The sequence below is a fragment of the Bos indicus x Bos taurus genome, chromosome 26 (genome assembly GCF_003369695.1).
Source record: "Bos indicus x Bos taurus breed Angus x Brahman F1 hybrid chromosome 26, Bos_hybrid_MaternalHap_v2.0, whole genome shotgun sequence".
Lineage (NCBI taxonomy): Eukaryota > Metazoa > Chordata > Mammalia > Artiodactyla > Bovidae > Bos > Bos indicus x Bos taurus.
Genome location: NC_040101.1, coordinates 29646210 through 29668858, shown reverse-complemented (window position 1 = coordinate 29668858; position 22649 = coordinate 29646210). Strand labels below are relative to the sequence as shown.

General features: G+C 53.5%; 3 protein-coding genes across 7 annotated transcripts; 2 read left to right on the top strand and 1 right to left on the bottom strand.

Annotated features, from left to right (window-relative positions):
* Nucleotides 1–67: 67 nt before the first annotated feature.
* On the top strand, nt 68–13763 carry SEMA4G (semaphorin 4G). Of its 3 annotated transcripts, XM_027529044.1 has the most exons (17): nt 83–176; nt 908–964; nt 3128–3594; nt 3694–3842; nt 4110–4172; nt 7048–7146; nt 7268–7361; nt 7507–7620; nt 7825–7994; nt 8079–8248; nt 8514–8658; nt 8787–9009; nt 9416–9531; nt 9679–9854; nt 10054–10115; nt 11469–12526; nt 12654–13763. In XM_027529044.1, the coding sequence occupies exons 3-16, from the start codon at nt 3471–3473 to the stop codon at nt 12296–12298; spliced, it is 2535 nt and encodes an 844-aa protein (XP_027384845.1). In that variant the 5' UTR covers nt 83–176; nt 908–964; nt 3128–3470; the 3' UTR covers nt 12299–12526; nt 12654–13763. The 3 variants fall into 3 exon arrangements, with proteins under 3 accessions (XP_027384844.1, XP_027384845.1, XP_027384846.1); XM_027529043.1 differs by lacking the exon at nt 908–964 and having other exon boundaries at nt 68–176; XM_027529045.1 differs by lacking the exons at nt 83–176; nt 908–964 and adding an exon at nt 2244–2446.
* Nucleotides 12688–21172, top strand: TWNK (twinkle mtDNA helicase). 3 transcript variants are annotated; one of them, XM_027529047.1, is made up of 6 exons: nt 12688–12983; nt 17484–17610; nt 17803–18043; nt 18179–18286; nt 18588–18729; nt 19922–21171. In XM_027529047.1, exons 1-6 carry the CDS (start codon nt 12708–12710, stop codon nt 20240–20242), a joined length of 1215 nt encoding a protein of 404 aa, XP_027384848.1. In that variant the 5' UTR covers nt 12688–12707; the 3' UTR covers nt 20243–21171. The 3 variants fall into 3 exon arrangements, with proteins under 3 accessions (XP_027384848.1, XP_027384847.1, XP_027384849.1); XM_027529048.1 differs by lacking the exon at nt 12688–12983 and adding an exon at nt 15817–16162; XM_027529046.1 differs by lacking the exon at nt 12688–12983 and having other exon boundaries at nt 15781–17610; nt 19922–21172.
* MRPL43 (mitochondrial ribosomal protein L43) lies at nt 14555–15728 on the bottom strand. The gene is made up of 3 exons (XM_027529057.1): nt 15558–15728; nt 15362–15468; nt 14555–15246 (listed from the first exon to the last, which is right to left on the bottom strand). Exons 1-3 carry the CDS (start codon nt 15686–15688, stop codon nt 15005–15007), a joined length of 480 nt encoding a protein of 159 aa, XP_027384858.1. The 5' UTR covers nt 15689–15728; the 3' UTR covers nt 14555–15004.
* Nucleotides 21173–22649: the final 1477 nt, after the last annotated feature.

The window sequence follows — 22649 nt, the reverse complement described above, 5'->3', positions numbered from 1 at the left end:
GCACCCTTCCCTGCTGGCCCCGCCTCCCTGGCCCCGCCTTCCAGGCCCCTGCTCCACCCCCGGCTCCGCCTCCACCAGCCCCGCCTCCGGCCGCGGCCCCTTCCTCCCGCAGCTGGTGCTGTGGGGCCGCGGAGCCGCGCATCGCCGTCTGCATGGCCGGGGATCTGCGAGCAAAGGTGAGACAGGCGTGGAGTGCGGGCAGCGGCAGGGCCTGCGCCGGGGGGCAGGGGCCAGGCCAGGCCTTCCCTACGTCTGTTAAACCTTCCAGGCTCGGCCAGGCCTTTCTCACCGCCAAGTCCCCTAGTCCCGCATAAAAGCTCTAGAGGGGCGCGGGCCAGGCCTCGGGCGGCGCTGGTCGCAGACCTGCCACCGCAGAGTCGGGATCTGGAGTGGGGCGGGGGCCCGCGTGGTGAACAGTGCTCCCCGGGATCTGGGTCACGTCTCCTGGCGTCTGGCGGGATCGAAGGAGAGCTCGTCCTCGAGCTGCAGCAGGAGAGACTGAGGTTAGATCTGAGGAGAGGAGAGAACCGCAAACTGTCCAGGATGAAGGAAGGCGAAGGTAGCGGGGGAGGGGCTCTCAGGCCCGGAGAGACCATCATCCTACTGGGCAGAGAGGGATACCGCCTACACTAGGCGGGTGGACATCTGGGATGAAGGTTGACAGCCTGCCTATCCTACATTGATCCTGTTGGCTACCCTCCTCAGTTCCCTCCACCCCAAGATCTAATAGCGGGAAGGTGGTCAGAGTTCAGGGGGCCGGCCCTGGGGGAGGATCGCAAGCTTTGGAACCTGAGATAGTGTGCGGGATGTGGACTGGAGACCTTGAAGCCTTGTGGTCACTGGGGGAAGGGGATGGCAGCTCCGCCCGTCCCCCCGCCCCATTTAGCCCCACCCTCCTGCCCAACAGGTTAAATGCAGGCTGAGCGCTCCCAGCCCAAATTCCATATCTAGAACTGCAGTAGAGGTGGGTTAAGTTACCTGTTCCATTGCATCTTTACTTTGCTACATCAAGGGGCCTCCTCCTGCCTGGGTTATGTAGCCCCTCCATCCCTTGCAAGACTGGCCTTGACCCATGCACGCATCCTATTTGAGCATCTGAGATCAGAAACTTCCCTCCTCTTTACACACACACACTCACAAACACAAACTTGGATTCTGGGCTTAGAATTAGGACTTTGGGGAAGGGAGGCAGGGTTCTGCTCTACATCTCACCCTCAGTGGATACTGATAGCCTCCAAGCCTGCCGTGAGAACTGGACCCCTATGTGTACATATGCTTGTCTCTGTGTAGATGTAATTGTGTGTTTGAGGACTGTGTGCATATAAATGTAGTTGATCCTTTTGTGGACATGATGGTGCCTGACTCACTGTATCCGTGGGATTGTGTGCGTGTCCCTACAGGGGCAGGACCCTCCTGTGAATAGGTGTACAGTCTTCCATAGGGACATGTCTGGGTGTATAACCCTCTTTGTTAATCCCTGAGACTGGGTGCCTTGCTAATTGAATGGGCATGTGAATACAACTTTACATGTAAATATGTATAGACAGGTGGCAGGCCCTTTAGGTAAACATATGTGTGCAGACCTCACTGTGAATGTGTGTGGCTGACTCTTCATGTGTATGTGTGCTCATAGCCCTCCTATGAATATGTATGTGTGTGTATCTATGTGCATGCACATCTCCCTCCTCTGGACACACGTGACTCATTTAAACCTCTGTCAGTGTGCCAGGCACCACGCTCTGAGTGGTTCCTCTGACCTGGGGTGTATTCCTCTTGCCCAATCCTAGAGGCTGATCCCTCCTAGCCTTAGGGCTCCCCCCGCCCCTGCCCCACTTCTGCACTAAGCAAATAGGAGGCCCCAAAGGTAAATAGGTGTGCCTCCACAGTGAGAGATGGGGCCTGGGCAGTTTGCCTGGGGCCTCTTGCTGCCCCAGCCCCCAGACCAGGATCCGATGCCCCTCCTGTGGTCCAGGGAGCCTCTTCAGTCTACTCATACGCCATTCTCCATTTTTGGGCTCTGCTCCAGAACAGTAGTGACCTTTACCTCTTGAAAAAACCCTCCAAATTCCGGTTTTCCCCCTGGCCAATTCCCAGTCCCTGCCCTCTCTTCAAGGCCACCTAGTTAATATTTGACCTGGAAGGAAAGGGAGAGGCCAGTGGCGCTTCTGGCTTTGTCTCATGAGATTGGGTGAGTCAGGTTTTCTCCACACCTAGCCCAACCAAGGAACTTCAGAGATCAGACCTGAAGTTCAGGGGTCAGATCAGACCTACCACCTATCCCAATCCCATCCCCATCTGGTTGCCATGAGGGAGGGTCCAGGTGTGGTAACAGTCTCCAAGATGTACCAAGGGAGGTAGCCAAGGTCTCAGGGACCCTATCATTCACCTTTTCCTTGTTGCTCATGCCTCAGTTAAGTGACCTTGCACGCTCGAGCTTCCTGTTCAGGTATGACAACTGCACTGCTGAGAGTGGGGGAGGGAAGAGGGGGCAGATACCCACCTTGGTGCCTGTGAGTTCCTGTTTGCAGGTAGGGGCATGTGTGGATGCTTAGCCAGAGGATACAGTACAGACTCGCATGGGCAGGGCAGAGATGTGCACCCCCTTGGAGAGGAATGCTGAGGAGGAGAAGTATCTAATTAAAGAGAAATTCCAGAGGGAGCTTTCAGGCCAGGGAAAAGAAAAAACAAAGGGAAAATAGGACAAAATAAACAAAGGCCCATTAAGCATCTCTGCCCAGGCCTTCCTGCATAAGGCACCCCCGCAGGCGGAGGGGCAGCTGCTGCCCGAGTTGGGTCTCACTGTTGGGAGAAGGCATTCTTCCTGAGAACCTGGGCTCTACCAAGATGGAGGCCTAGCTTAGCTTCTGACTAGGTTACAGAACGGCTGTCACCTGAGATTTGGGTTGAAGGGAGTCTAGGGTCTTGTAAAGTGGGCAAGCTCCACCCAGCTTCCTGCATCTGAACAGCAAGGAGGACAGAATGACGGGGTTCATCCTCTTGTGGGAGTTTCGTAGATGCTGGGCCTCCTCGCTTTGATACCACCTGAACTCAGAGGGGAATGCTATCTACTTTCCATCTACACACAAAAGAAAGGACTTTTTTTCTGTTTGTTTTTTCTTTTCTTCAGAAAACAGACCTCAGTGAACCAGAACTAGCCCTGCTTTTGGGGCAGGGTGACCCCACCAGTGATCTACAACCCCTGTGTGACCCCACCATGGAATTTGTAACTGATGCCGAGAGGCAGTCTGGAATCCACCCCTCTTCTTGACCTCTTACCTGGGATTCCATGGCTGCACAATCATGTGATTCCATGTCTTCCCGATTCCAGGACCCTCCCTGGCCCCATGACCTCTGACCTTCTAAGCAACCTCCCTGGACCTTAATACCCTGTGACTATTCTTCCCATCATCCCCCAACCTCTGGCCCTGGCTCCCTTTGGGAGTCTTGTTGGTCTGGGCCTCCCCAGGAAGATGTGGGGGAGGCTCTGGCCCTTCCTCCTGAGCTTCCTCACAGCAACTGCAGTCCCTGGACCCTCACTGCGGAGACCATCCAGAGAACTAGATGCCACCCCACGGATGACCATCCCCTACGAAGGTTTGACAGCCCCAACCTCGAAAGGCAGCAGGAGCCGGGGGCTGGAGGTGGGGAGGCAGGCAGTCCCAGGGCTGGGCTCACAGATCCCGCTCTCCCCAGAGCTCTCTGGGACCCGGCACTTCAAGGGCCAAGCCCAGAACTACTCAACACTGCTGCTGGAGGAGGCCTCTGCAAGGCTGCTGGTGGGAGCCCGAGGTGCCCTGTTCTCTCTCAATGCGCAAGACATAGGAGATGGGACTCACAAAGAGGTCAGCCCCTGGAGCCTAGACCGCCCAGAGGGTATCCAGCTTCATTCAGCATCGTAGGACCTCAACTTCCTGGAAACCCTGTCAGTCCTCTGTTAACCCCCTGGTCAGACAGCACTGCCTTTCCTGGCCCAGGTCTCCTTTACATCCAATGCTCCTTCTGACACTTTCCTCACCCTGGGGCCCTATCACCTTGTCCCACAGGTAATGGGGAGAGGCAAAGGCATTGGGTTCTATGCATCAGCCTATTTCCTTTACCACCCCCTCCAGATTCGCTGGGAGGCCTCTCCAGAGATGCAAAGCAAATGTCATCAAAAAGGGAAAAACAACCAGGTATGTGATCCGCCCTGTTCCCAACTCCTTTCCTTTTTCTCTTCAGTGGGGGCTATCACAGTTGGTGGGGACACAGATGGAGAAACAGATCAGCCAGTCAGTTGCAGCAACCACAATAGACACTGTGAGTGCCACTGGAGGGGCCGGCCTGGGAGCGATACTTGTAATGCAAACATCTGGTGACCTACTAGTGTGGTTTTGGATATTATCTTAATCTCCTCTGGGCTCCCAAATAATAATCATGATAACAATAGGTAATCTCTAGTAAGTGCTGACTTAGCTATTATCTAATTTCATTCTAAAATGATCCTAGGAAATGGTGTTATCCTCCACTTTCAATGAGAAAAATGAGGCTTTGGTCAAGGAATAGCTCAAATACCCACTTTTCCATAGGTATTAGTGAAGTGTCAGGGTTCCTTGGTGGCTCAGACAGTAAAGTGTCTATCCTTAATGCGGGAGACCTGGGTTCAATCCCTGGGTCAGGAAGATCCCCTGGAGAAGGGCATGGCAACCCACTCCAGTACTCTTGCCTGGAGAATCCCATGGACAGAGGAGCCTGGTGGGCTACAATCCATGGGGTTGCAAAGAGTTGGACACTGGACATGACTGAGAAACTGACACTCTCTAGTGAAGTGTCAGCCCTTTCTAGCTAAAGAACAGAATGTCTGCAGGGGTCCTATATCTGGCTATCTAACAGATTTATCTGGAGAGCTTTTTACACAGTTTTTATTTTTTTGTGGCGTGGCATATCGGAATCTTAGTTCCCCAATCAGGGATCGAACTGGCACCCCCTGCAGTGGAAGGACAAAGTCTTAACCACTGGACTGCCAGGGAAGAACCTGGAGAGCTTTTTAAAAATACCCCAAGGCCCACAAGCTGGGGGATTCTGACTTAGTGGGTCTGCGGCACTTAAAGGCGTCTCCAGAAGATTTCATCAAAGGATGCCTCTAAGTGTAACATGGGTGGAAAATGGAGCTGCTGAAGCATATGGAGCCCAATTTATGGAGGGCTGTTAACACCCAGCTGGGGGTTTGGATTTTATTCTGACAGTAGTACCCTCACCATTTGATATTTTAGAGACTTTCAAACTTTAACATGCACTCGAATCACCTGGGTGTATTATAAATGCGGATGCTAACTCAGAAGGTCTGGGGAAAGGCCTGCGATTCTGCGATTCTAATGAGCTTCCAGATGAAGCTGACACACTGCTGGTCCCGGATCATTCTTTGACTTTAGAAGAACATTTCCCAAAGCATGTTCTGAGAAGCAATAATTTTCAAAAGAGATGTTTAATAGTTAGATGAGTTTGGAAAATGCTGTATGCTCAATCCTACAATGCACAGCGATACCCTTAAGGCTTTGAGGTGTCTCCAGTAAAGGTAGCTTTTACCTGTGGTTTTCTATTCATTTGACCACAGAACTCCCCCTCCCCGATCCCCCCTTTTTAATGGAAACATCTTGGGGAAACACTATTTTAAGAATACTTATCTGGTCTCAGGCACTAAATGAATTAAAATAGAGTGAGTCTGGAGGGAAGAAAGGTAGTGCGGAGGTGGGGGGCATCATATGGGTCAGAGGAGGGAGGCCTGAGCAAGCTGGTGGAGAGGAGGGCTGGATGCCAAAGTCTGCACCTGGTGAGAGTGGGGTAAAGACATAGAGGCCTGCATGGACTCAAACCCTGGGTAACAGACAGGAGGAGGAATCATTAACAAGGCAAAGAAGTCAAGAGGGCATCGGCTTAGGGCATTTGATAGGCAGAGAAGGCCACTGGCTGCAGGAGGGTGAATGAGGCCAGAGGAAGGGGCAGGGCTCTGTCATGTAGGGCCAGGAGCATGTGGGGCCCTATGTTCAGGACTCTGGTGAGTCACAGAGGGTTTTAAATACAGCAGTGACATGATCTGGTTTACATTTTTAAAATATGCCTTGGAAAGTGGGTTGCAAGAGGGTGCTGACTGGTAGAATCTCTCTGAAAGGAAAATCCAGACAATGGTAACAGCAGTCTCCTTTGAAGGCAACAGGATAAAAAAGGAGGCTGTTTACAACATATCCCTTTGTACCTTTTGAATTTTACACCGTGTGCATGTATTCCTCATTCACTGAATCAATAAACAGCTTTTGTAAAGACAGGCAGAGAGGTGGGGGAGCTGTCAGGTGGTCGCTGTGGCTGCCCAGGGAAGAGATGACGGTGATAATGTGGACTAGGGTGGTGGCAGTGGAGGGGAAGTGGACCAAGTCATGGGACGTGTAGGATAAAGACTTAATCACGGAGAGACTGAATGTGGGGGTGAGGGAATGGGAAGCAGCAAAGATGACGCCTGGTTTCTGGACTGAGTAATAGGATGGACGGATGAAGTGAGGTGGGAAAGACTGGAAGAACAGGTTTAAGGGAGAAGATGCACAGGACGGAGGAGGGGATGAGCCTGGTTTCTGACAGCATGAGTTCGACATGTCTGTGGGCTAGCAGGTGGAGCAATGGCTGGAACCTGGGGGGTAGGTTTGGTAATGCCACCCTGAAGTGGGTGTGGGAGCTCCATGACTGGCAGACGGTGCTGTGAAGATGCAAGAGAGAAGCATCTTCAGGTGGTGAGAGCCCTTGGAGCCCCCAGACTAGGGGACTACAGAAGATGCAGGAGAAGCCAGCCAAGTGTGTCAGGTAAGCTGAGCTAGCCAAGGGAAGAGCAGTCATGCCCCTGGGAGACCAAAGGACAGCAAGTTCCCAGGAACAGTCTGTGTCCTGAGCAGTGAGAATACCCACCAGGATCTTAGAAAGAACCGTTTGTCCTGTGGGTGGGGGCAAGAGCCAGACCACAGAGCTGGCCTAATGGAAGCGGTCTCTAAGGAGGCCCGGGGCTCACAGCCCTCATCTATCCCACAGACCGAGTGCTTCAACCATGTGCGATTCCTGCAGCGGCTCAATGCCACCCACCTCTACACATGTGGGACTCATGCCTTCCAGCCTCTCTGTGCAGCCATTGTGAGTGTGTTTGCCCCTGCCCTGACTGCCGCCCCTGCTCCCTGACCCTGGACCCGTCTGACCTTCGGCGACAACCCCTGTTGTCCTCAGGATCACTGACTTTGGGCCCTTCCTCCCCCAGGATGCTGAGGCCTTCACCTTGCCAACCAGCTTCGAGGAGGGGAAAGAGAAGTGTCCTTACGACCCAGCCCGCGGCTTCACTGGCCTCATCATTGGTAAGCATGCTCTCCTCTCCACACAGGCCCCTCAACCACAGGCATGCTGTGAGACATGGATCTCATTGCTAGGACTTGCCACCCATGTAGTATTATGTGTCTTGTGTGTGATGTGTCTCTCACGCTGGGCATGTTCATGCCTCAGATGGAGGCCTCTACACAGCCACTCGGTATGAATTCCGGAGCATCCCTGACATCCGCCGGAGCCGGCACCCACACTCCCTGAGGACAGAGGAGGCACCAATGCACTGGCTCAATGGTTAGGAGGATGAGGCCCAGGGTGATGGGGGGCAGGGGACTGTTTCTGCATCCGTACTCCCTTGGGCAGTTGACCATCATCCCATCCCCAAATCCCCAGGTGAGCCTGTCTCTTCCTGGGTGTGGTTGAATAAGGGCAGTGCGGTGGGGGTGGGGGCAGTGGGTGGAGATCCCCAAACTATCTCAGAAGCTACCTGACCCACAGATGCTGAGTTTGTGTTCTCCGTCCTGGTGCGGGAGAGCCAGGCCAGTGCCGTGGGTGACGACGACAAAGTTTACTACTTCTTCACGGAGCGTGCTGCTGAGGAGGGTGCAGGCAGCTTTGCTCAGAGCCGCAGCAGTCACCGCGTGGCCCGTGTGGCCCGGGTGTGCAAGGTGAGGAGGACTGAGGTCAGGGCAAGGGTGTAGAGGCTGAATCTCTGACCCTGGCCACTGACCCCCTGCCCCCTGCCCCCCCAGGGAGACCTGGGAGGGAAGAAGATCCTGCAGAAGAAGTGGACCTCCTTCTTGAAGGCACGCCTCATCTGCCACATCCCACAGTATGAGATGCTGCGCAGTGTCTGCAGCCTGCAAGCTGACACCTCAGCACACACACACTTCTATGCGGCCTTCACGCTGACCACACAGTGGTCAGTTCAGGGATGGCGGGAAGGCGAGGGATGGGGACAGCATAGGGACTGGAGCAGAGGTCAGGGGAGATGAGATAGGACCCCCTGGGGGGAAGCCAGCTGCAGATGGAGAACTTCAGGCACGTCCAGGGGTCTGCTGCCACTCAGGAGAGGGCCTGTGGACTTGGAGCTGGCATTGGTCAGGGCGACGGGGGGCTCCAGGCTGGGCAGGTAGGCAGGCTCCTTTCGGTGTGACTCAGCCTCCTCCCCTCCATCCCATCCTTAGGAAGACCCTCGAGGCCTCAGCCATATGCCGCTATGACCTGGCCGAGGTGCAGGCTGTCTTCGCAGGCCCCTACATGGAATACCAGGATGGTGTCCGGCGCTGGGGCCGCTACGAGGGTGGGGTGCCAGAGCCCCGGCCTGGCTCGGTGAGTGCTGAGGCCTGGGGTCAGTGCTGAGTAGACAGGACCCCTAAGATGGGGAGGAGGTGTAACCTTGTGGGGAGGGTGGGCCAGTGGTAGAATTCTAAGATTCACCACCCTATCCCCCACCACAGTGCATTACAGATTCACTGCGAAGCCGAGGCTACAACTCATCCCAGGACTTGCCATCTCTGGTTCTGGACTTTGTGAAGTTACACCCACTGATGGCTCGGCCTGTGGTGCCCACACGCGGACGGCCCCTGCTGCTCAAGCGCAGTGTGCGCTACACACACCTCACGGGGACACCTGTCAGCACACCTGCCGGACCCACCTATGACCTGCTCTTTCTGGGCACAGGTGCTTCTGACCCCTGGCCTGAGCCCTTTGGTGACTGCTGGCCTGAGTCCTTGATCCCTATTGACGTCCAGTCCCCTGGAGGACCCTGATCACAAAACCCTGGTGACCACTGATGTTGATTCTTCAGTGAACAATCACTACTGGTCCCCAAGGACCACTAGCTCTTGGTGACTGCTGACTCCTGTCACCAACCACAATGACATTTGACCCTGGTCACTAATGCTTCTAAATCCAATAATTCTTGCCATGACTAGTTTGGAGTTTCCAATCTCGGGAGAACCCACTGCTACTGGCTGAATCCTTGTCCCTGACCTCAGGACTCCAAGCGGTTCCCGTTAGGCTATTTATTGCAGGGGGCTGAGAGTAGATTCCACTGGAATCTGACCTTCTGCCATTCCCATACCAGCTGATGGCTGGATCCACAAGGCTGTGGTCCTGGGCTCTGGGATGCACATTATTGAAGAGACACAGGTGTTAAAGGAGCCCCAGTCTGTGGAGAACCTGGTCATCTCTCCGATGCAGGTAGCCCCTGACTCATGACCCTCAATATTCTGGTCTTGCCAGAGTAGACAGAGGGAGGTGGGAGGCTGGCCACTGGCTGTGTGTGTGTGTGTGTGTCTGTAAGTGGGAGTGAGGTGCTGCCAACCAGCTGTTCTCTCTGACTCCTAGCATAGCCTCTACGTGGGGGCCCCAAGTGGCATCATCCAGCTACCACTGTCCAGCTGCTCCCGCTACCGCTCCTGCTATGACTGCATCCTGGCCCGGGACCCCTACTGTGGCTGGGACCCCAGCACCCATGCCTGCATGGTGACCACCACCATAGCCAACAGGTCCCAAAGTAGCAGGTGAGAGGCATGGGAGTCGGGGGGAGGGGGGCGCTCAAGGGTCCCATTTGCCCCGGGGATCAGGGCCTAAGGGGTGAAGGAGGGCCTGCCAGCTGCGGGGAGTAGGGTCCAGTTGTTAGTAACAGCTTTACTGACCCTTCCACTGGGCAAACTACAGCCCAGTTCCCCTTGTTCTTGAATCCCAATCCTCTGTCTCCAGGACAGCACTCATACAGGACATGGAGAGAGGAAACCGAGGCTGCGAGGGCAACAGGGACACAGGTAAGTGCCATCATGGTCGTGTGTGGGTCTGGCAACATAGTCTGTCATCTTTACCATCTGATGCCATCCGTATGTGCATATATATATCTGAATGACTCTGTCTGTGCTTTCACTGAGAATGACCCGGCACAGAGTAAGTATTCAACAAACATTTGTTGCAAAACGAAAAGTTATAAATAAGCAAACAGGTTCAAGATGTGAAGTTTTTCCTCATTTCTGGAGCTTACAGCCAAGTATGTGCACAGGCAATTAAATGATCCCACAATAAATTACAATTCTTTTCTTTGGCTTTTTTTGATACAAAAGAAATAATTACAACTAAAGGATTTGAGAGATAATAGGTTCTTCCCCAAGGAAGATCAGATGACTGAGCTGATATCTGAAGCAAGAGCAATAATCATAATAATCATAGCTAATATGTACCGAGGATTTACCATGTGGCAAGCACTGATCAAACACATGCATTTCGTTTGTTCTCAGAGCATTCCTATGAGAAAGGTGCCATTATTACCATCTCCATGAGGGGCAATCTCTCCGAGTAACAGAGAGAATAAGTAAACTACCCAAAATCGATCAGTTCTTTGAGAATTTGAGCCTAACCCCAAGCAGGCTAACTGGAATCTGAGCTTTTGTTCACTGTTATGCTTTCTCCTCCAAGTTAACCTGGCTAATACAGGGCATGAGGAAGGGGATGACACCCAAGTAGAGGGAAGAGCAAGCTTGGTGTTTGAACAAGAGAAGAGGCTGGAGAGATGGGCAAGACTGTGCTGAGGCAGGGGGATGGCATCATCAGCTTAGTGTTTTTAAAAGGTCACCCCACTGCTGCATAAAGAATGGATTAGGTGAGGGCCAGCAGCTGGGGAAGGAGAGACGTGAACAGGTCTGAGAAAGATTCTGGAAGCAGAATCTTAGTGAGGGTTAGATACAAAGGTGAAGGGGAGAAAGAGACAAGGGAAACTCAGGTTTCTGGGAAATGGCTGGTGGTGCCATACACAGTGATGACAATTCAAGAAAAATACCCAGTGTAGTCTAAGAGGGAGCTTTTGGCCTCAGTTCCTGTGACATGTCCAAGAGATGTACGGCACGTAGAAGAAAGTCAAGTCTACGCTCAGTAGAAAACTCTTTGTTGGAGGCAGAGATGAGGAATCACTGGTAGATGTCAGGAACTGAAACCAGTGAGATGGGCCCACTGAACCTTGCGTGGGAGCATGAGCACAGAGGGCTTAGTCCTGCAATTCTAGATTCTGTGCGTGGTGCTGGGGATCTAACAGTGAACCACCTGGCTTGCCATCTCCAGTGCGTCCCAGGATAAGCAGGCACTGACCACGTTCTCCTGTCCCTTGCTCCCTCCAGGGCCACCACCACCACTGAAGACCCGTTCTGTGCTCCGGGGTGATGATGTCCTATTGCCCTGTGACCAGCCATCCAACCTGGCCAGGGCCTTGTGGCTGCTCAATGGGAGCATGGGCCTGAGCGATGGGCAGGATGGCTACCGCGTGGGTGTGGATGGGCTGCTGGTAACAGACACGCAGCCTGAGCACAGCGGCAACTACGGCTGCTATGCTGAAGAGAACGGCCTCCGCACCCTGCTGGCCTCCTACAGCCTCACGGTGCGACCAGCCACTCCAGCCCCTGCTCCACAAGCCCCTGCCATGCCTGGGGCACAGCTGGCACCGGATGTGCGGCTGCTCTACGTGTTAGCCATTGCTGCACTTGGTGGCCTCTGCCTCATCCTGGCTTCCTCCCTCTTCTACGTGGCCTGTCTTCGGGGAGGTGGACGAGGGCACCGTCGAAAATACTCACTGGGTCGGGCCGGCCGGGCAGGGGGCTCTGCTGTGCAGCTGCAGACAGTCTCAGGCCAGTGTCCTGGAGAGGATGATGACGGTGATGATGGGGAACGGGCTGGGGGCTTAGAGGGTGGCTGCCTCCAGATCATCCCCGGAGAGGGAACCCCAGCCCCGCCGCCGCCACCCCCCCCACCACCACCAACTGAGCTGACCAATGGGCTGGTGACGCTGCCCAGCCGGCTGCGCAGGATGAATGGCAACAGCTACGTGCTCCTGAGGCAGAGCAACAATGGAGTGCCAGCGGGGCCCTGCTCCTTCACCGAGGAGCTCAGCCGCATCCTGGAGAAGAGGAAGCACACACAGCTCGTAGAGCACCTGGATGAGAGCTCTGTCTGAGCCCAGCCTCCCAGGACAAATGCTCTTCCAAACCAGCCTGCCTGTACCAGGCTGGGCCGCTGCCTCCCCAACGGACACCTTACCCTCATCCCCGCAACTCCAGGCCTTTCTCCCAACATTGTGATGTCCCTGTAGGGCTGGCCAGCATCAGGCCCAGCCAAAGCCCCCTTCTCAGTCTCTCCACAGACTCATCTGTGAGCAGCCCAGGTCAACCGGTGCTCCTCAGAGGTAGGTGCCCCTCAGGCTCTGCAGTCCTAGCCCCCACTCCTCTTCCTTTTTAACCTAAGCACTTGGGAGGAGAGGATGCCATCTTCCTGCCCCATTTGTCTGCTTACACCCTTCCTCTTTCTCCCAGGCAGGGCTCTGCAGGTCCAGGTGGCCTCAAGGTCACCACCCTCTGCCTGGCCCTATGTGCTGGATGGTCCTGAAAACAAACCAGACCTCTGCCAGCCACCAGAGCCACCTGAGCCCTGCGTGCATTCACGTGCACACATGGAAGAATGCCTATCAGCTGGGCTGCAGGGCCCCACCCCCACCTCCTGGTGCATTCCTGCGTTTCATCCCTTCTTCTGGACTTTGGGTACCCTCTCAATTGCCACCTCCCATCCTATCTAGTCTTCCTGTAGTCCCAGCCCCATGTGATGACCTCTTTGACAAGAGCTTGGCAACAGGCCAGCCTGGGAAGGTAAGACTACTGCATCCTTCCCTCTTCTCCCCTAACGTGTAGCCCTTGTGAGTCAGCCTCCCTACTCCCTGGTCACTCTCAGGAGTGCCAGAGACAGCTCCGGGCATGGTCTTCCTCACGCACATGTGCTTACATTTCCATTCACATGCACCTTCTGAGCCTCCCCTTGCTGCATCGAACCTGTGTCTGTCGGATTTGGTCCATGAACATTTCAGAGGGAGACCTGTCTCCCATTTAGCTGTCCTTGCAGACACTTCCTTAGGACGGGTGACCAACACTGCACTCAATGAGCCAGCCTCCCTTTTGGGGACCAAGCATTTGCTGCCCCTAGATCAGAGCAGGAGGAGGAGAGATCTGATGTCTCACCTGGCACTGATGCCCGTTCTCGGAACTATGCAAAGGGCAGAGGCTGGGAGTCTGGATGCTTGGCTCCCACCCCTGTCCTACCTCACCGGGGCACTTTCAGGGTCCAGGGGCCTCTGAAGTCTCCAGGCCCACATGGGACAATCAAAACCTGACTGAGCTCCCCCATTTCCCTCGGGTGAGGATGACTGTTATTTTTGTAGCTGAGAACGTGGAATCCCACGGATTTTTACTGCCCTTCACCCAACCTCTCCTTCCTCTACCCCACAATGAATGTATTTATTGTAAACTGGCTACACTTCTTTAGAAATGCCACCGCTCACCACGCAGGTAGGCGGGACAGGCATGTGACAGAGTGGGGAGGCTGGGCTCAGCTCCTCCCCCTACTGTTGGTTAATAAATACCCTTTTCCCCACAGCTACTATGAGTGGTCTGCTTGGTCTAGGCTGGTCTTCCCCTGATCACCAGGAGACAGGCTTCTAAGCTTATGATAAAGATGCTTCAGGGTGGGCTTTGCTTTCCATAAAACCATTTTCAGGGCTTCCCTAGTGGCCCAGTGGTAAAGAATTTGGCTGCCAATGCAAGAGACATGGTCCGGGAAGATCCCATAAGCATCTAAGCCCATGCGTCACAGCTACTGAGCCTGTGCTCTAGAGCCCAGGAATACAACTACTGAGCTGTTCGCCACAACTACTGAAGCCCATGTGCGCTGGAGTCTGTGCTTCACAACAAGAGAAGCCACCGCAACGAGAAGGCTGTGCACAACTAGAGAAAGCCAGTGTGCAGCGATGAGGACCCGACACAGCCACAAATAAATTATTTTTTTAATTTTGCAGAAGTTGGGATCCTCAGCTTCCATCCTGATAGTCCTGAGCAGGCACACAGGCTTTTTAAAATGATCACTATTTACTGATCGTGGTGATAAGGGGATGACAAAATTAATGATAATTCAAGAATTCATACAAAAGTTTCTAGATTTTTACCTCCTGGCTCTTTTTCTCATCATCTCCTCCCCTCCCTAGGTCTAGAAGATGCTGCCTTTTAATCAGATGGTCTGAGAATCACTCTTTCCAAGGGTTAAGCCTAGATTAATCATATGGCCTTTGATACTACACCATCCTGAAGAGTTATTATTCATTTTGCTTCTGGTTTTAGGATAGTCAAAAAATGGTGTTACAGTTTTAAAATGCACATATTTTGAAGCAGACTTCAAGTGTGACCTTGGCAAATTTATTAACTTCAGTTTTCTAATCTGCACACAAACATTCACATAGATACAAAGGGCCTAGCCCAATGCCAGGCTCACAGCAGACTCTCTTGGTCACTGGCTACAGAAACAGGCCAAAAGGAATTCTTCAGAAGCCAGCCTTGAAAGCCCTCACTGTGATTTGAGATCACTATTATTGATTTGGATTTAAGAAATGAAGACCAAGTCAAATCTCTGAAGATTCTCAGGTTTCAGGATGTCAACTGGCTAAGAATGAGGAGACTCACAGTCCCTGCCCCTCACGGTGGACATCAAAAGAGACAGGCAGCTCTTCTTTATCCCAAGCAAAAGTACCCATTGGTGGGCTTCATCTGTCTCCCGTGAAGCAAACCAGGAGCAGGAACCACCTCTGCTGGAGTAAAAGTCCAAACTGTGGGTATGGAGTTGGTCTTCATTGTGCTGGCCGCTGGGTCGGGGCAGGATTCTGGACCTCTCGAGGGCGCAGCCCGCCCAGTGCTGTCGGTTTGTTGGTGAAGGGGTGCCACTGACCCTGGATGCTAGGACTGTCCGTGTGGAAGGGCTTGCGGATGCGGATCACGTCCAAACCCGACTGGTCGGCCAGCTTCTGCACCAGCGTGGCGATCTCCTCGACCGACTTGCAATTGAGGCTCTCCTCGCGCACAGCCCCATTAACTGGTCGAAGGGAGATGGGGATAACAGAAGCGAAGCAGGGGTCAGACGAGCGGCAGGCAAACGGGCCGAACCCCCCTCCGACGCCGCCCTCCAGCCCTCGCCCGGCCCCACTCACGGTATTCGGCCACTACTCTCGGCACACAGCACGGCCGCGGGTTCACATATATGACGACCCCGGGATTCCGGCGGGCGAAGTCGGTCACCTCCCGTTCCACGAACTCCCTGAGGGACCCGAGAAGGGTGAGCAAGGTGACCCCTGACCCGGGGCGACAGCGGCTGGAGTCGCATCCCCGCGCCCTTCCTCGGCTCACCTGGCGCCGCGGGACGAGGGCGCGTCACGGCTGAGGCTAAAGCTGAGCCGCTGCAGCTGCTGCACGTAGCGACCCAGCCCGTTGTGCAGGACACTCGTCAGGAAGCGGCTCGCGGTCCCGCGGGCAGTCATGGCCACAGCTCTCCAGTCGCCAAGCCGGGTCTCGCGGAGTGGAGGCGGGACGAACCAGAGGCTTCCGCTTCCGGGGACACTTGCAAGGCGGCAGTTTTGCTTCCGAAGTCACGGCTAATGGCTCGCGTGTGACCCATGTTGCAGGCGACAGGGGTTAGACGAGAGTGGTGACCCGGGGGCTGGGGTCAGGAGCGGCGGAGCTCCTAGCCGTGGAGCCGAGGAAGCCACCCGGCGGAGGCACGACGGGCGCTCCTCGGCGGGAGCGGCGGAGCGACACTGTAGTCGCCTGGAGTCCCCTTGAGAGGAGCGGTGGAGCGGTCCTTTAGGAGGGGGCCCAGAGGCGAGGGACCACGGAAGGGACACAGACAGCTGCAGAGATGAGGACGACGAAGAGGGGCAGTGGAGGGGCGGTAGCGGCGAGGAGATGATCGAGAGACACCGCGTCAGGAAGGGGCAGCGCGGAAGGTGGCAAAGGTGAGGTAGCTGTGGAGGGACCGGCCAGAGGAACGCGGACGTGAAAACGTCCTCTGGCGTGGATGTGAGGTAGCAATGTAGAGGGGCTGAAGAGGATTCAGAGGGAGAAGAGAGCTGCGTGCAGGGTCCCTAAGGTATGACCTAGTAGTGAAGGCACCTGAACCAGGCTAAGGCATTTCAAGCAGTAACTTCCTCCGTTTGAGTAGGAATGTGGGTCCTCCTCCGAAGCGGGTACCCCCTCCGCATCCTGCTGCCCCTGCGTGGGGCGTGGATGGGACGGAGAGGCCTGCCCCGAAGCTTGGCCCCCGGCCCTCCTCGCAGACGGTACAGGAAGGAGGCTCTTCCCGCCTTGGAGGCACCAGTGCTGCCTGTAACCACAACTGAAATCCGCCAGTATTTGCGGGCCCGTGGGATCCCCTTCCAGGATGGACACAGCTGCCTGCGGGCACCGAGTCCCTTTGTGGGGGCCTCAAAGCTCAAGCACCAGACTGGTGCAGCTTCCTTCAGCCTCTTCATTGACAAGACCACTGGCCGCTTTCTCTGCATGACCACCCTAGCAGAGGGGAGCTGGGAAGACTTTCAGGCCAGCGTGGAGGGGCAAGGGGGTGGGGCCAGAGAAGGGGTCCTACTCAGTGAGGCCCCAGAAGCTGAGGACAGTGAGGAGGTCCGGAGGATCTGGGACCGAGCCATACCTCTCTGGGAGCTGCCTGAGTCGGAGGAAGCCCAGCTAGCTCGCATGATGTTTGGCCTCACCAAAGTGACAGATGACACACTTAAGCGTTTCAGCGTGCGCTATCTGCGGCCTGCTCGCAGGCTTGTCTTCCCTTGGTTCTCCCCTGGAGGTTTGGGATTGCGAGGCCTGAAGCTACTAGGGGCCGAAACCCAGGGCGATGGGGTGCAGTATATGGAGACCACCATTCCCCGGCCTGGTGCCTACCACAATCTGTTTGGGTTACCACTGATCAGTCGACGAGATGTTGAAGTGGTATTGACAAGTCGTGAGCTGGACAGTCTGGCCTTGAACCAGTCCACAGGGCTGCCCACTCTAGCCCTACCCCGAGGAACAGCCTGCTTACCCCCTGCCCTGCTTCCTTACCTCGAACAGTTCCGACGGGTTGTGCTCTGGCTGGGGAATGACCTTCGGTCCTGGGAAGCTGCCAAGTTGTTTGCCCGAAAACTGAACCCCAAACGATGCTCCTTGGTGCGGCCTGGGGACAAGCAGCCCTCTCCCCTGGAGGCTCTGAACCAAGGCTTAAATCTTTCTCGTATTCTGCGTACTGCCCTGCCCGCCTGGCACAAGTCTATCGTGTCTTTCCGGCAGCTTCGGGAGGAGGTGCTAGGAGAACTGTCAAACGTGGAGCAGGCAGCTGGTGTTCGCTGGAGCCGCTTCCCAGACCTCAATCGTCTTTTGAAGGGACATCGGAAGGGCGAGCTGACAGTGTTCACAGGTAACCCTTTGGAAACTTACTGCTTGGGTGGGTTTGGGGGCAGAGGATTAGATGACTAAAGCATGTGGGTTTGGGCCATAGTAAATGTTTAAGAGGAGCCTTCCCCTCCCAACTTTGAAGCTTCTTGTGGATCTTGGTTTCAAGGTTAGGGCTTTACTTCCTCACCCAGGTCTGTGTTCAACCCCTGTGCAGGGCCAACAGGCAGTGGAAAGACAACATTCATCAGTGAGTATGCCCTGGATTTGTGTACCCAAGGAGTGAACACACTGTGGGGTAGCTTTGAGATCAGCAACGTGAGACTAGCCCGTGTCATGCTGACACAGTTCGCTGTGGGACGACTGGAAGAGCAACTGGACAAATACGATGAGTGGGCTGACCGCTTTGAGGACTTGCCCCTCTATTTCATGACTTTTCATGGGCAACAGAGCATCAGGTGAGGTTTCCAGGCCTGGGGCTTTCAAAGAACAGGAGGGCAGGAGAACAGACTCCCAACAGAGTCTTCAGACTGCCGTGGTCTAGAGATTACTTGTAACTGACTCTTGAATTCATTGTCTCTTCCTCTTCCCAGGACTGTAATAGACACAATGCAACATGCAGTTTATGTTTACGACATTTGTCATGTGGTCATCGACAATCTGCAGTTCATGATGGGTCATGAGCAGCTGTCCACAGACAGGTGACATCCTCCTCTTGTCTAGCTGTAACCCGCTTAAACACACATCTTCTCAGGCAGCTGGCCTCTGGGTAAACACTGTACGCTTGTTTTCTGACATATGTGCAGGCACATACCTCTCTATATGTATTTCTGTCTTTATAGAGGTGTGCGGTATGACAGTGGTAAGTGTGGACAGGGATTTAAGTGTGAGTCCTTGGGTAAAGGGAAGTAGAGTGATGTTGTGGTAAGATGTGAACGTATCAGGAGTATGTGTTCATTCTTGTCCTTGTGTGTCTGATAACCTCTTTGCTCTGTTGGGCAGGATTGCAGCTCAAGACTACATTGTCGGGGCCTTTCGGAAGTTTGCAACAGACAGTAGCTGCCATGTAACACTGGTCATTCACCCCCGAAAAGAGGATGATGATAAAGAACTACAGACAGCATCCATTTTTGGCTCAGCCAAAGTAAGTGGACTTTAGAGGATCTCAAGCCATGGAGAGTAGAGGGGGCAGGTATGACCAGGGACAGCCCTCATTCAGCCTTAAATCATTTTGACTACCCATCTGGAACAGGCAGGAGGCAGCTGCCTCTGGAGTCATGACATGAAGAATATATGTGCTATGTATTCTGACAGTGCAGTGGTGAAGACTGTGCTTCCAATGCAAGGAGCGAGGGTTGGAGACCTGGTCAGGGAACTAAGATCCCACATGCCATGTAGCACAGCACAAAAAAAAGGAGACAGTGATTACAACTCAATATGATAATACTTGGGGCTTCCCTTGTGGCTCTGCTGGTAAAGAATCCGCCTGCAACGTGGGAGACCTGGGCTCAATCCCTAGGTTGGGCAGATGCCCTAGAGAAGGGAAAGGCTACCTACTCCAGTATTCTGGCCTGGAGAATTCCATGGACTGTATAGTCCATGGGGTGGCAAAGAGTCGGACATGACTGAGTGAGTTGCACTTTCATGATAATACTAAGAACTATGATAGGCAGCACACGTATTTGGGGAGAAAAGCCATCTGAGTCAGCCTGGGACATCTGGGGAGACTTCTTAGAAGAGGTGTCAACAAAGGTTGGGTTGGGTTTTGGCTAATAATAGGTATGAAATAAGCAAGTAAGTGGGAGGGCCCTCTGGGCAGCAGGATCAGCCTAGCATCCTGGAGCTTCCATGGCACACTGAGTGAATGCCTACTACGTGCCAGGCCTGGGCTGGGCACAAGGAAGGCAGGGCAAGGAACGTAAACTATGTGCCATGATGAAACGGACATGGAACTGGGGGAAAGAATGACAGAAGTAGAAAGATGCTGGTGCCTTTCTTATTTATGGGGATCAAGAATGTTCTCTCCAGGGAAGTGAGACATTTAGACTGGGACCTAAATGTAAGGAGCTCAGGTTGAGTGAGGTGGCGATCCAAGGAGCCAGATGTGTTAGCAGCAGAGGGAATAGCATGTACACAATCTGGGACAGCAACAGGATTGTCAGGGAACTAAAATACTCAAGTGACCCCAGCATTTTGGTCAATAGTTCGGAGAGCTTTGGTGACAGGGGAAGTACTTTTCCTTTCCACATTCTTGCTATTCCTGCACGCTCAGCCTTCCTTTACGCTCCTCTGATATATCTTCTTGCTCCTTCTTCCTTCTGCCCCTTATCTCCCAGGCAAGCCAGGAAGCAGACAACGTTCTGATCCTGCAGGACAGGAAACTGGTAACTGGGCCAGGGAAACGGTATCTGCAGGTGTCCAAGAACCGCTTTGATGGAGATGTAGGTGTCTTCCCACTTGAATTCAACAAGAGTTCTCTCACCTTCTCCATACCACCAAAGAGCAAGGCCCGGCTCAAGAAGATCAAGGATGACAATGGACTAGTGGCCAAAAAGCCCTCTTCTGGCAAAAAGGGGGCTATGCCCCAGATCTCTGAGACTTGTTCCAACCAGGCCCGCAACCCCAACCAGCCAGACCTCTCCAAGCCTTCAAGGTGAAGACACTGCAGAGCTGGACACTGAAACAAGCCTAGCAGGACAGTCTGGGGTAGAGGCTGTCAGTCCTCTGCTAGGGCTGCCTCTGTCCTGTAGTTGGGAGCTATGGGCCCCTGTCTCAGTCTGAGGGGCCTAGCATAGGGAATGGTTTCATTGCGAGAGAATTCAATTTAGCAAATATTTGAGAACCTACTATGTGCTGGGCTTGGTTCTAGATTCTGGGAATACAGCACTGACAAGACAGATGAGGTCCCTGCTTCCATGGAACCTGTAACCTGGTAGAAGAGACAAGCAGTGTGCAAACACACAAAAAACATAGTTCTCAATAGTGAATATATGCTCTAAAGGAGAAAAATACAGTAATGTGATAGTGCTTACAGGCTAGTTTAGAGTAAGATTTGAAAAGGTATCTCTGAGCAGAGGACATTTGAGCTGGGACCTTTAAAGAACTAGGATTGAGCCATGTGAACATGTGGAGAAAGAGGAATCCAGGCAGAGGGAAAAGTAAATACAGAGGCCCTGAGGTGAGAACGAGCAAGGTGAGGTCAAAGCAGGGGGGTCAGGCTCCCTGAACCTGTAGGGGAATAGGGGAACTTCTTGCCAAAACTCCAGCCCAGGCTTTCAGAGCCAAGGGGTGACATGGTGGACACCAAACTCCTCTACCCGCCACTCTGAAGCCTCCCCTGAAGTGGTGCTTACTACCATCTGATCTAGGTGCTTCACCCTTGTATATAACACGAGGGCTAGCTACAAAGGTGGAAGCCTGGAAGAGAGCCATGGAAGGGCACTGTGAGCCCAGAGTGCCTGCCACCTAGACACTCATTCCATGGTATGCTTCGGACTGCTGGAGTGGATGCAATCATGACTTTTTGTAGAGGCTTTTCCAGTTTTACTGAAAAAAAGAAAAAAATATATATATTTTTTTCCATTGCCTTTGTTACTCTGCTTTTTCTTATTTGACCACCAGGTGTCTCCCTAGTCTTTAACTGGATTTTCCTTGAACTGAATTTACCTCTCACTTTTTGAATTGGGAGTGGATAAGCCCCCTCCCCAACTCCATCTGAGCTGTGTGCTCCCAAGAAAGCAGGATTTGCGTGCATGCACACCCTTATACCTCTTCATGTCCTAGGGAAGATAGGATGGTGCTTCTTTATCCCTGTCTTCCCTGAGGATCTCCATGTGATCCCTGGCAGAGGTGTGGGTCACTGGGCCCCATGCCTAAGACCTTTCCTGACCAGCTGTCCCTCTGTGACATGAGTCACTCAGGGCCTCGCTCATTGTGGATTCAGGCTCAGCATATTCTTATCTGCTCCCCACCCACTTCCATTTCCCTCTCCTTGTACCCTCTCCGGGTTTCTCTTATGTTAGTGTGTGTTAGAACTCGGTCTCTTGTTTAAAAATGCAGAACCTAGGCCCTACTCTTCCCCCATTCCTGACACACAGGCATTTCTGATTCTGGAGGTTGCAGGACTCCTTGTTTTTAAGAAACTCTGAAGGAGATCATAAAATAAAAATAACTTATGCAGAAAGAGACCATGTCAGAAATATTGGTAAATGATAACACTTTCCCATGTCACTTCCTCTGATATTCTAAAGTCTGTTTCCCTTTAGATTTGCCTGCAAGAGTAGTGAGAATGAAAGATGTTCTAAGGGGGCTGGGGAGAAGCCTTTTGTTAAGGAGAGTATTTGAGGTGGGGCGGTGGGGGAGGGGGGTGTCCTGCTTCCTGGAAGCAAGGCTGCTTTATCAAGCATTCCCTGTCAACCTAAGAGGGAGGTCTGGAACCCTGCGGAATGGTTTGGGGTCTCTGGTCTGTTGTGTGTGAGAACTGTGACTACAATTGTTTCCTGAAACAGACCCTGGAACAAAGCTGTTCTCTGGGGGGAGGGAAGGGGGACCTCCTCCAGGGCCTCCCTTCTTGGGGGTCTCTCCCAGACTGGCTGGAGCCAGCCCTCCTAATCCTGCAGTAATCATTACCAGCCGCTGGCTGGTCTAGGCCTCATCCAGGGTCTATAACATTGAACGTCAGCCATGCCTTCCAGATGCACACTACCAGGTCAATCCTACCTATAAGGATGTGGGTTCCACATTCTGGTCTTCTGTGCTCAGGAAATCTTTCAGGGATTTCCAATAGGAGACTTTTCTGAGGTCTATGAATTGGGGATAGGGGGATAGATACACACTTGCCTGTCTTGCCCCACCCTCCTAGCAGACAGCCCACAGAGCAAACCAGAATGGTAGGGGGGAGGGGAAGCTAATGATCCCCCAGCCCCACCCCTACACACACACACATTCCATTACACACCTGTCTTAAACCCCTCACGTGAAAATTAGCCCAAAGTATTTCAGGAGCCCCTGGAGCCCAAGAAGTAGCAGTTAATCCCTGGGTCCTATGTATGGTCCCTAGGAGTC

Excerpts from the sequence above, each read along its gene's own strand:
- SEMA4G (XM_027529043.1), top strand. The coding sequence starts at position 3,471 with ATGTGGGGGAGGCTCTGGCCCTTCCTCCTGAGCTTCCTCACAGCAACT. Across the intron at positions 8,659-8,786 it reads CAGAGCCCCGGCCTGGCTCG|TGCATTACAGATTCACTGCG; the intron begins GTGAGTGCTGAG and ends CCCCCACCACAG. Across the intron at positions 9,855-10,053 it reads AACAGGTCCCAAAGTAGCAG|GACAGCACTCATACAGGACA; the intron begins GTGAGAGGCATG and ends CTCTGTCTCCAG.
- MRPL43 (XM_027529057.1), bottom strand. The coding sequence starts at position 15,688 with ATGACTGCCCGCGGGACCGCGAGCCGCTTCCTGACGAGTGTCCTGCAC. Across the intron at positions 15,469-15,557 it reads CCCTCGTCCCGCGGCGCCAG|GGAGTTCGTGGAACGGGAGG; the intron begins GTGAGCCGAGGA and ends CGGGTCCCTCAG. Across the intron at positions 15,247-15,361 it reads GAGAGTAGTGGCCGAATACC|TTAATGGGGCTGTGCGCGAG; the intron begins GTGAGTGGGGCC and ends CCCTTCGACCAG.
- TWNK (XM_027529046.1), top strand. The coding sequence starts at position 16,371 with ATGTGGGTCCTCCTCCGAAGCGGGTACCCCCTCCGCATCCTGCTGCCC. Across the intron at positions 18,044-18,178 it reads CATGGGCAACAGAGCATCAG|GACTGTAATAGACACAATGC; the intron begins GTGAGGTTTCCA and ends TCCTCTTCCCAG. Across the intron at positions 18,287-18,587 it reads GAGCAGCTGTCCACAGACAG|GATTGCAGCTCAAGACTACA; the intron begins GTGACATCCTCC and ends TCTGTTGGGCAG.